This window comes from Rissa tridactyla, chromosome 9, assembly GCF_028500815.1.
Source record: "Rissa tridactyla isolate bRisTri1 chromosome 9, bRisTri1.patW.cur.20221130, whole genome shotgun sequence".
Lineage (NCBI taxonomy): Eukaryota > Metazoa > Chordata > Aves > Charadriiformes > Laridae > Rissa > Rissa tridactyla.
The window spans coordinates 22,864,283-22,877,337 of NC_071474.1; the positions used below are offsets into that span (position 1 = coordinate 22,864,283).

The 13,055-nt window shown below is 40.3% G+C and overlaps 1 protein-coding gene across 8 annotated transcripts in view; it reads right to left on the bottom strand.

The window, feature by feature from the left end:
* The window catches only part of MYO9A (myosin IXA), a 188,189-nt gene that overhangs the window by 119,851 nt on the left and 55,283 nt on the right, over positions 1–13,055 (bottom strand). For all 8 annotated transcript variants that reach the window (XM_054214434.1, XM_054214436.1, XM_054214438.1 and 5 more), the window contains exon 3: positions 2,326–2,420. In XM_054214434.1, coding sequence (XP_054070409.1) covers positions 2,326–2,420 — 95 coding nt within the window. The remainder of the gene's footprint in view (positions 1–2,325; positions 2,421–13,055) is intronic.

Consider the following 13,055-nt stretch of genomic DNA (forward strand, 5'->3'; position numbering starts at 1 on the left):
TGTCAATTATGCCAAAACTACCTTTAAGAGTAAAGAAAAGCAGTTCTAAGAACATGATTTCGTGTGAAATACTCATTTAAGCATGCAACAGAGCCTGTACTTAGCGTTCTAGGTAACATCTGAAATCTGAGGCTGAATTTCATACACAAATATCAACATGCAAAACACCCAAGCACAGCATGTCTGAAAGCGCCAACTCATGGTATTTGAGATACAGCCTCATGCCATCGCACAGATTTACCACTGTACCAGCGCCCTGGTGCTTTTAATTAAAACGTCTCCTAGCTGGCTCTTCTGCAATTTTATGGAGCGTGTCAGATGTTGAGGCTTTTGATCATCTTACGAGGACTGAACAGGTTGCAAAGACCTTCCTCCAGAACTCGCTTATCATCGAACAGGACATAATAAATTCATAAAGCCTTATGGGAACGCACTTAACTGTAGCCATTGCTCATGCTCCATCAATTTTCAAGACATCTTCAAAGACTTCATTTCATGGGGCGGGGTTGGCTGCTACTAAATCTCTTGGCTATTACATCTCTTAAGTTTAAATTCGCTTCAAGTTTGGAGTCATTATATTCATAGGGTTTGTAACCAAATATCCAACTGCTATTTTCAACCTCCGAACAGAGCAAAGTTCTGATTCGGGGCTGCAAATGACAGTTATATTAACAAAACAAATACTATGCAGAATACCGGGCGATAGCCAAGTCGGGCAGTGCTTAAAATCTATGCTAAGTTTTTAATAAAATAAAAATACTTGTGATCTTCTTTGTAAGACTATGGAAAAAAATTGTGGTCATGTATGCCAGGAACAGCTCACAGGGTTTTTTTTTTTAAATGTAGTTTTTTATTTTCATTGGGGCAGCACTGCAAGCTTATAGTAAAGAACATAGAACAAAGATAGTCACATCACACCACACAACCAAAGACCAAGAAAGTGCATTTTTTTTTTTTTTAAAAGAAGAGAGAAAATTCCTCTGATTTTATGAGCTAGAGTACATGAATACAATGTTACTTGCACCTGTCTGCCAAGTATAAATAGAGGCCACTTCCACAGAGCTGACATAGCTTGCCAAGATAATACATTGTTAAGGCGTCTCTTGGATTGTTACCCTCTATTTCAGTAGATATTAAAAAAAAATAATTGAGCCTTATTCTTGTAAGAGAACTGTTCACCAGAATTAAAGACAAAAAAAAAAAAAAAAAGAAAAAGAACATCAGATTTGACACAGGATGAAAAAAACAGCGGGAAGGTACACAGAGTACCCAAGCTCATTGGAAAAATTAATGGAAGCTATTTATGTGATGCTGTTCTGCTGGAAAATAAAAAAGAAAAAAATTTGAAAGCCATTCTCTAAAATAACAACGAAGTCCCAGCAAGAGGTCTCTTAGCTAGCTGCAGAAATTATACAACCCCTGGAATGCCACTTCTACTCTCCGTTTTTCCAACTGAGTTAATTAACCTGGACAAAAAGCAGAGTTAAGGAAGCCTTGCTCATTTAGAGCTAGCTGCAGTCACTTTGCAATGACCTGACGCCGTGTAAATTGTCTAAAGCCAAAGAGAAAACCGGAGACAGGGGAGCCCACCCAGAAGGTTTCATCCATAGGCTTCCAACCATGGAGCACTTCTGGTGCAGCCCTCGCCAGGAGCAGGAAGGTTGGAGTCACGGCTGTATGGCACACGAGCTCCGGGAGCAGAAGAGATGCTCAAATAAACTGCAGAGAACCACAATAGAGACAAGCATCTCCTTGCAAAGGTCCACGGAAAAAAGGTGGCCCTAACTGGCTTGAAGAGACACTTCAGGGTAGAGACAGAAGCATATGGGGAATTAGAGAGCAATCAAGAGGAATCTGGCTCCAGTGCCACTGTAACACCCATCAGGCAGCTGGGGATTAAACCTCCCCCTGGCTTTCTCTTCCTGAGCCTGAGCAGAGCCTCTACTTCCTATCACATGCTCCAGCCCCTAACCCATCCTAGCTAAAACCTTCCACTTTCCGGCCTTAACTGCTATCTTAAGAGGAGAAGTTCCATTTCAGCTTAATTAGAAAGTTGACATCGTGATGAAGGAGGGCTCAACTGGCTTGAAGCCAGTTCAGGTATATTCACATTTCAATATGTGGCTCAGATACGTTGTTTTTATACTAGACACACTTCAAATTTGTGGGTTTTTTCCCCTCTCTATTTTGGGAAACATATTGGCCACAAAAATTAACCTTCTTTTTCACATACATCCCCCGCTCCGCCTACACCCCGAACAGCTTATTCTGGTTTCTTGTGCAGGTGAGAGTACATACAGCATCTTCAACCAGATTCCCACTTACCCTCGCACTGTGCCCGTCTCCTGATAGTTCACTTGAATAAATTTGCCGAAGCGACTGGAGTTGTTATTATGTGCTGTTTTTGCATTTCCAAAAGCCTGTGAAAAGAGAGAGATGCCATCATTACCTTCGAAAAGCCATTGTTTTACCTTATCGAGATGCACGTCACTAACAACTCAACTATGGGGATTTTGATATCAATGTATAATTAATAAGAAGCATATGGTGAGAGTTAGTTGAATGGACTACAAAATAATACGACGAGCTTCTGGGGACCAGATTCATTTTCAATTTGGTATTCATGAAGGGCAGATAAACACTGTTTTAGAATAAAGTGTTAGCTGTACAAGAGAGATTTAATATTTGAAGTTATTATAGTCTATATTAAGGCTGTGCTTTATTCATTTAAATAAATATAAAAGTACACTGCTCCAACAAGACTCTAAATTTTAATGAGCTAGAGGAAGCTGCTTTTTAATTATATATGGAATTAGGGGAAAAAATGCTTTGAAGGCTACTCAGATATTAGACAATGTCATATACAGCACCGGCATAACCCAGAATATTTTCAGCATTTCAGACACTGTCGTTTTGATTTGCTGCTGTTGTTTTTCCAAAATCAAAATGCTTTTAAGTCTTTATTATGCAAAGCTTTTATTAAAACCCTGCCTTATTGAGGCATCTAATACAGAAAATCATTTATTGCCATTTAAAAGAAATCTCTGAACTGAGAACTGCAGCTCAGCTTCACCAAAAACTGGTATTTTCAATTGTGCCTAAATCACTTTAATAATAATCTGGCCCACAGTGACCGAATCTGTCAAGCTGCCAGGTGCAATTAATGTTTCATTTATTAAACCAGTTTTGATAATCGTTCACCTTTTCTTCTAAGCCAAACTTATTTACGGTAATTATACGCAAGATGATTTCTAAGTGTTGTTTGTGTATGGACACTGAATTACAATTACAAATACATTTTTTTGCTGAGGTTTAATATCAGAGCTCAGTTCCAAGCTCCCAATAGATTTACTCCTTATCTCAGCTATTTATTAGAAAAGATTAAAAGGGCTTTACAGCTATAATCTGAAGCTTTTCAAATGACCTGTACAGATTTAACTTTGCAACTAAAAGCAAAAAATAAAGGCCAAATTAAATGAAACCTTGGCAAAAAGGCATTTGGCACCTTCAGTATCTGCATGATGAGCGCTCTCATGTCTACTTTTATCTTCCCAGGCAGATTTATTTAGCAATCTGGTTAGATTTAATGATTTAAGAGTCAAAGGAGGTTTGCTAACAGAATAACAACGTGATTTTTCTCCCCCTATTTGAATATGGGGATTTGTTTAAACTCAAGCTGTTGCATATGAATTCCCTTTAGTTGACTAAAACAAGTTCTGGGATAAGCGGAACCTGCCGAGCAAGGAGATTATACTTGAGAGATGATTTCAGACACACAGCTAAGGAACACTCCCCTACAGAGCTCCTCACACTTGTTTTCTGCTTATTTCCCCCCAAAATCCTCCCCGCACCCAGTGTCCCTCCTCTATGCCACCCCCAGGGGGGTGTCAAAGGTGCCCACACCTCCAGGTGACCACTGAAGCCCCCAAAACTGCCCTGACGACGACAATCCAGGCATCCTCTCCCCAAAAACAGGCATTTTGGCATTAAAAGATGGGATGCTATTTAATATTTCCAAAGGATTTACTCATCCTGCTCCAGATATTTCAGCAAGCAGAGGCACAGCAAGAAGCTCAGAAGCAGAATACGTTGATATTCAACACAAGCTAACACATTGCCATATATTTATGTATTTGTCTTAAATAATATTCATTACGTTATGAATATTTCCCTGCAATAGGATCTAAGACATCATGTGAAGACAAGAAGATAAATTTTCTATATACCTAATTATTGCTGTTCACTTGAGAAGAAACGAGACAGCAGCAATATGAAGTCCAACAGACTATATGGAATCAGCCTACTTTAATCACCTTTTCATAAAATTTAATAAAGAATTTAAGCAGAAAACAAAAGGATTTTCTGGTTTGGTTCCCTGCGCTTATTCCTTAAGTAATAGCTCATGGAGAGAAATAAGGTCTATTTATTAGGATTTCTTCGGGAAGAGCCTCACCCAGAAATAAATCTTTTTTTATTCTGTAACAAGGAACATTTAGAGTCAGGAGAAAGCCTTTCAAATCTAGGAGTGGGGAACTGCAAGAGACCTCTCTTTTTGATGAGCTTTTTTCTGCGTTAACATGCCAGACCACGTTATATTTTATAACCCAAACGCCTACAGAAATCATAACCCATAATATGCCTCTTTCATGCATTTTTCTTTATTGCTGATGTAAATGAGAAAGCTCCTTGGATCACATCTTGTTAAAATTTCAGGCTGACTATGGCAAAGGCACGTTGGGGAAGGGCCAACAAGTAGCTAAAGAAACGCCTGATGTTTAACTTGAGACAACTTAATACATTTTTGTTTGGTTTAATCACCGTGTTTCTTTAAAAGAACTATTGGGCTATAAAAAAAAAGTGCTATTAATTCAATTTATGCATGCCTAATCTATATATACTTGAACAGGACATCACGTCTTTCTGCAACCAAGGCATAATATAATAGTTCAGCCTCGAAAAACACAAAATGAGTTATAACTACTTCCCTAAAACAAATTATCATCTGTTAATATTATTTCCCTTTACTAACTCATTGATTCGAAGCTGCCGAGCAGCTCAACGGACAAAACTCCGTAACAACATTCCTAAAATTCTCGGGGAGACCAAAGCTTTTACTGGCCGGGGCTCAACATTTCGAAGGAAACAAAATTCAATCCATTCCTCTGTCGGAGTCGAGCATCCCTCTGGACCCGGCGCTGGTGAGTCAACGGAGGAACGAGCAGCTCCATTCCTCCTGCCTCCTACCACCCTCCTGCACAAAGAGATGCTTATCGTGGACTGCAGGGAAAAAAAGAATAATTAACAGTTTCGTGGCCAAATACTTCACACGTTCCTCCTTGCCTGAGCCCAAAGGTTCATGGTCTCTTTATTTTGGACTGAATATTAATGCAATCTGGATTAATGACAAATAACAGATGGAATAAGTGTTATTTTAATGTCTTTCCTGAAATAAGGTTATTTCCCAAACCCTTGCAGCTAGGAAAACACCGCAGTGACTTGTCCTCATATGACAATGGCGATAAAATGCTGTTATATAGATAATAGAGATGAGTGTAATTGAATGTCATTCCTATATAGAGTAATAGCCACATGCCCTATAGAATAACAGCTTCTGCAGGAAAAGCGCTAGCGGAAGTACGTGACTTCTCTGGTGCGTTTAAGGTCCCCAGCCCAGTCCTTCTCAAATAAGCCTACAGCAATCACCCTTAGCGAGAAAAATAAATAATTTTATTTTTTCTATACAGAAAGACAAAAGTATTAATAGACAAAGAGTTTTTAAATGGTTGATCATCTACTTAAAATGTAAATTTATTTTTTTTAGAAAGCTGTACCATGAATATGCGAGAAGAAAAGCAAGCCAACTGTTTAAATCTCAATATAGGCTATTCCATCGTGGAATCGTTATATTAACAGTTATATTCCATCATGGGGCACTGAAGGGACTGGGAGCAAAATTCAGTCATGCTCACTTATGCTAGGGACAAGAAATAGGTTAATGTCAGACAAGAGGCTGCTGGAAGACTCATATTCCCTGGTTTACTGTGAATTTTGGAATTCATGAATCAAATGCATTCATAAAGTATGAATGACCTGTAACTGTATAAGCAAGGTGGAAACTCAAAGCATCAGCCAGCAACATAGCAGCCAGGGCAATAAAACTTATGCAGCTAAAGAGAATATTTGTGAATTAAAATATTTGCCTATATAGGTGCTGGTAAAGGACAAGAGGGGTGCAGAGTCCACACGATGCCCAAAGAGCCCAAGCACTAATGACCGGGGACTGCAGGCGTCACCTATAGCTTCTGGGAGAGAAGCCCAGTGTATGCTTCCACAAAGAGTGGCGCCTTTAAACATCACCTGTAATTTAGTTCCAGATTTGAAGGCAAATTTTCCCAATATTCTGTACGTTATGCTTGTAAAAAATAGTAATTCACAAATATCTTTATTCCAAAAGAAGAAAGGACACAGGAAAAAAAAAATAGCATATTGAAAATTTGTAATTTAATGTCTTTTTTTCTGTGACCAGGGCATTCATTGGCTTTTTAAGTTATTCTCTGTAGTTACAAATTCCTTTCTGCATCTTGAAACATAAATAGCTGGATGATAAAGATCATTTTTGCTTGTTTTCATTCAACCTGCAACCAAGCTCCCAGCACTCTTTTTGTCCTCTTATATTGCTTTTTAGCAGAAATATATTGAGTTATGGCCAGAACATAAAATGCATCTAGACTACTTAAACTAGAGCCTTGCTAAATCCCTTCTCATTATTGTTCCTGCCCTGGGAAATACTTCTTTTAAATCTGCAGCTCACCGCCCAATAAAACCTATCAACCTGAATTGCGCTGCTAAAACCATACCACTTTGACGTATCACCCCCACCTTTTGGTTTCCATAAGGAGCCCCAAAAGCCACCTCTGTGCAGCAGAGACCACAACACCTAAATAAGTACCAAAGCCAAAAAGTATGAGCTACAATTCGAATTCTTGCAAAGTAAAATAGCATTTACATGAATCCTCCAAGACGCTGTTCTGCGTGGCCAAGCAATAATAGTGAATATCTCGTTTACAGCAATTAAATAGGAGTTCAAGTGCTGACACTTTGTTCTTTAATTTTCTTGGTTGTGGCGAGGTGTTCCATGCTGCATAATGAAACCATCGATGCTTTTACAGTAAAAAGCAAAACCCACGATGTATTTATAGCATTCGTGCTGCGACGTTTGAGCAGAGCTCTCACCAAAAATGACCCACAACGCTGAACTGCCAATACTGACCTTTAAAATCTTTTAAAGCTTTCTCTTTTGTTATTCTTTTCTTCAACGGGCCACTGAAGCACATTGCAGAGCCAAAACCCAATTTTCCATTGCAAACCACAAAGGTGACAAAGCAGTTTAAACACAAGGTCTAATAATAAATACAAAATAAATAAATACCTTTTTTTTTCTCCCCCGTTACAAACTGATAATGTTTTTCTCCAACTTTTTAGAAAAAAATTTCTCCTGGCTACTGGCAGGAGTAAAAGGCTTTGAATGGCAAATAGGAGTTTGAAAAGACCACATACACAACATATATATTTAAAATCTCCCCATCTCTCTTATCAGGATTTATACACAACTTCGACTGATTCACAACCCATTTTAAGGTATTGCCTCTCAATGCATCCCCCCATGGCATCTCCTGGTTGGCAATACCTACAGCACACAGAAGGTTGCGTGAAATAAAACAACTCGGTAACTTTGAAAGAAAGTATTTGTGAAGTTCCAGCTGCTGTACCACAAGAAGAAAAAAAAAAAAAATACTAATACGAGATCTATGTTTTCCTTTCTTGCAATACAAGTCTGTTGCAGGTGGTAGAAGAAATGAAAAACACTCCAACCTCTACAAGGCCTGCAGCAGCTGGCTCTTCAAAGGTGCCGGTCATTTGATCCATGGTGGGAATCCAACTCCCATCGAGCCAAGAAAGAACAACTGTTCTAAGACAAGGCCCTGAGCCCACTTGACCTGCTTTGAGCATGGATGGACCAGATGTCCTTTGAAGGTCCTTACCAACCTCAATTATTCTCCAGTTTTCAAGTACCCAGCCATCTTCCTCGCTATTCTGGCATGGAGAGACCAGGGACACGACAGTCATGTCTCAACATATTGCCTAGAACAAAATCTTTGATAGCAAAGCACAGCAGAACATCTCTTTGGTGGTGTTTGCTTTCTGTAGTTTCCTAGGTCTGTTCAGCCTGGAGAAGAGAAGACTGAGAGGATATCTCATCAATGCTCATCAATATCTCAAGGGCAGGTGGCAAGAGGATGGGGCCAGACTTGTCAGTGGTGGCCAGTGACAGGACATGGGGCAATGGGCACAAACTGGAACACAGGAAATTCCGTCTCAACATGAGGAAAAACTTCTTTCCTTTGAGGGTGCCAGAGCACTGGAACAGACTGTCCAGAGGCCGTGGAGTCTCCATCTCTGGAGACATTCCAAACCCGCCTGGCTGTGTTCCTGTCCAACCTGATCTGGGTGACCCTGCTTTGGCAGGGGGTTGGACTAGATGATCTCCAAAGGTCTCTTCCAACTTTTTTGCTTACAAGCTTCTCAAAACTGTGTCGTTTTCTGTTTCTTCCCATAAAATTAGTAATGCAATTTTTTTAAGCTGGCACAACAACCAAAAGATGCAACATTGTCCTCTCCTTGCTTTTCATTCCCCCATCAAAGAACCTTTCACATACAAGACCTGCAAATAATTTCAGACGGGGAAAGTCACCTGGGAAGTGACTAATGGATAAAGACACCTGGGAAGTGCTGACGAGACCCTTCCTCTCCCTCATGTCCATATGGACCTTGTGGAGAACAGGTCCATATGGACAGGCTTGTAAAGACTGCCCGAAGGTCCAAAACCATATTTAAGGTGTCTCCTTGCTCCAAACAAATGTTCAATTTGTTGTATTTATGAAGGCTAAAACACTCTTCATCCAGCTGTCAATGACAGCGCACCCTTCACTACACAAAATTAAACTCAGCCGTATTCTTTCAACATAAGGCACATCAAATACATCATTTCAAATTACAGTTACTGAATGGCAGCCAAGTGAGTTCTACCGTATTAACGGACACCCCTTCTTGCAGTTTAACTTAAGTGTAAAATACTACTCTCATAATACAGGCTATGAAATGCCTTTTTTTTTTTTTTTGTTATAGATCATTTGTGCCGACTAGAAATGCCCTATCATTGCAAAACATTTGCACTAAACGTACCTGGCCACAGCAAAACTGAGACTGCTCAAGGACAGCAGTTCCCCCCTCTACTGAATCAGGTCACCATCCTGGGACAGAGCAATTAATCAACGAACCTTTTGCAGCAATTAGTTTTAAAATACAGGGTCAGTTAAGACAGCTTGTCTTTGTGCTGCCTAATTCAAATATGGGAGAAAATGACTTTTAATGGGAGAGCACTGATTTAGAGAAGGTTTTGGGGTCAATTTAACTGAATAAAAGAAGCAGCAGTGTACATAATGGAAATATCAGGGCATCATCAAATATAGGGTAAGATACCCTTGATAAAGTACTATAAAAGTCATTACAACACACACTTTTTTGGGAAATTTAAAGCTCTGCTGATGCAGATGCTCTATCAGCTACGTAAGAAATAGGATTTAGCATCTGCATTCCCGGCAAACGCCTCAACATTGGCAGAATAGTCCTCCTTTTCCCACACTTAAGCATGGGATCAGCTCATTTCAGCTTCTTCATTTTAAGCAATGCTCTGGAAAAAAAAGGAATTACCGTGTAACCACAATGCAACAAAATAAAACCCCAAAACCAAACGAAAGCCTCCTACTTGAGTCCCCTTCCCGAAGTTTTCTTATGCAAGTGCCGTAACAGGAAAAAAAACCAAACTAAGCTGGCAGTTGGTCATTGGCAAATGCCAGTATGGATGGATCCTGGAGGCAGAGGCTGCCATATCCGTAAAGTCTGGCTCACATCCCTCGGTGTTCTGCTCATACATTTATTTATTTTTTATACATAGGGTGGACGGCTCTGGGAAGAGCAGCCAAACACAGGTGTTTTCCAGCAAGCTCGCCCACATCAGCCAGCAAATATTTGGGTGGAAATAAAATCTTCAGCCCGGATTCAGCTTTGGATTCACAGAAGTATCCCACAATGAAGGGGGGTATCTTGGTGTTATTATGAGGGTCTCTCCAACCCAGGGGATGCTTACAGCTCCCAACATTTATATTCCGCAGCCAAAGCTTTACGACTTCAGGTGCAGATAGCAAGTGTCTGACAGGTCCCAGGTCTGAGCAAAACCTCCTTAATCGGTGCTTCAAATGTTTTTTTCACACCGATAGAGATATAAAATAATCACAGAGCCATAAAATGACCAGTTGAAAACAAGTCATGGCTTAAGGAGGAGACATTATACTCCTCCAGTAGGCAATACAAGTACCATAAACAAGTACTACAGCAGAAACAAAACAGCACTAATACAATATTGACAGATAAAACCCCCTTAATATATACTTAAAGTGACTATCAAATAGATTATGCTATATATTACAGCATTGAGTCATAGCACAATTTCCCCACCTTGCATAATCCATTTCTACAGAGCTAGATAAAGTACAGCGATGCATCACAAACAGCTGATGCCACAATTAAAACTTCTCTGTAATTGCTAGAAATAACCTCACAGTGTGACAGGACCGCAGCTGATTTCCTTCACTTTAAAAAAAAAAAAAGTATTATCGCAAATAATGCAGCAGCTCACGTCCCTTGAGCCAAGGAAAAGAGGACATACACGGCACGAGGACTGCCCTTTTTACCAAGGTTGAGGGTTTTGAGTCTCCAAAGCTGTTGACCACTTGTGTCTTGCCTGCTGTGAAGCCACTACTAAAGAAAATATAACTTTTCCACTTCCAAAACCAGAAAAATATCCACGTGTTTCAGTGCTCTGCAGAAGACGGGGGCGAATTGCTGCCTCCAAAGTAACTCCCGCAGCTTTTTAATGTGTCAAGCATTAGAGAGACCCTGTGGAAAGGCAGTCCTCACCATGGCTTCACATACTTCCTAAAGTAACATGGTTCAGATCTTTTTGGCCAGAAGCACATTGTCTTGGAAGCACTGATGTTTCAAATGGTACAACCCACAACACCCCAAACAACATCCCAAACCAAGCACTAGTTTTTAAGACATGATTTCATTATGCAAAACCATCCATGCAGGAGACTACGTTAGGACAACATTGTAGGACAATATGTTTTGCCATACGCAAGCTCTTATCTCCATTGTCACTTTTTGACGGCTCTAGTAGCACTCAGCAGCTCTCACTGAAACTGTGACTCACTCACACTAAGAGCTGGTGATGACACATTGGTATTGCCAACGGCCTACCCAAGCCCAGGCTGCGGTTCTTGCTGCAACACTGCTTGCTTTGGGTGGTGGAACCGTGGACCTTCAGCCTGAGGACAGGTCTGGAAACCATCCTCAAAGTTTGGGGAGGTATTCTTGAAGACAAGCATCTTCAACAAAACGCCAGCCTCCGTTGGAGCCCAGAGCTGCTGCCTAGCATAGAAGTGAAACATCGCCCATCGCCAAGAGTCTCATCCCTTGGAGAGGCATCTCCACCAGCTTCCATCCCCTCTGCACCAAGCATCAGCCTCTAAATTAGGCAGAGGCATCTGGTCTGGTGTACAACCCTTGGACGCCCTCCAGCCCCAGAGAAGGCCTCTCGAAGTCCCTTCAAAACCCTATCTTTTTCCTTTTTTTTTTAGTATAACGATTCTACATGGAGCCATAAATGTTTAGAAACAAAGTTTCAACTTCCCACTGCATACTTGGATAACCCAAAAAATGCTAAAAAAATTGAAACATTCTCTGCTCTGGGCCAGATACAAGTTTTCCTGCAGTTTGTCACCAAAATCAATGCCACAAACCAAAAGACAGGAGAAAGTGTCCCTACCGTAACGCCTCCCATCTGGAACCTCTTAGCAGAGGCCGGGAGCTCTCATGTATATTTTACACACATATTTTTTCCTGCTTTTCCCAAGAGAAATATGTGTAATGAAGAAAAACAAAAACATGTTAGCAGCAACAAAAACATACCACTGTAATATGAGACCCATCTTGGCTTCTGACTGTGTTATCCTTCCTCTTAGACCTCAGCTACTTTCTGCTAGTTACAGACAAAAAAATAATACATGCCCTCCTCTCCGAAAAAAAAAAAAAAAAAAAATACTATCAGACCTCTGCCATTAAATCAACAGAATAAAACCCATATGTGTTTTGTGCCACATAAAATATCACACGAGTAAGGACAAGGTTAAACGTGAACATACACGTCTCCAGCTTGTCCCTGCTTTTCTGTGGGATTACATAAATAATCTGCAACTCTTCTTGATGCAATTCCAAAGTTTCAAGTGCTATCAAACTGCAGTACCTAATTTCCACGCATTGTACGCAGTTAAGATTATTCGCTTGCATCGTAGCAATTTTCCAGCGCTTGCGACCTTTCAGTAGCCATGGGCAGCTTCAGACACCCGATTGATCCATAAAAATATCTTTTTCCCCTTTTTAGCACAGGTCAAATGGTGAAATTGGAGCTTAAAAATGCTTATTACTAAGTACTGGGGATGGACCACGACACCTGCAGGAGCCAGACCGATGGGTAGCACTGAAAAAAAAAGAATTATCTCATTGGAGGAAGCGTAGCCTTGAAAAAAATAATTATCTTATCAGTGACCATAATACTTGATAAGTGCCAGGAAAAACAACAGTTGGCACTGATTATTTTTAGGAAGCAAAAGAGAAGTCTCAAAAATCGATGTATTCCTATCAGGCACTTGTCTTCGGAGAGGATACAAATGCTTAAATGGACAATTTCAGCTGTTTGGTAAAGCAAAATAGGACAATTTAAGAGGTGCCACTCGTCACCTTTCTGAAAGTATTAAATGTGGGTATTGTTGAGGTCATGATGGAGAGGATTTCTATAAACTGAAAAAGGTTACTAAGCTGGGGGTAAACACGACACCATAGCATCCGCTATCTGCGGAGAAAGGAACAGCTGCAAA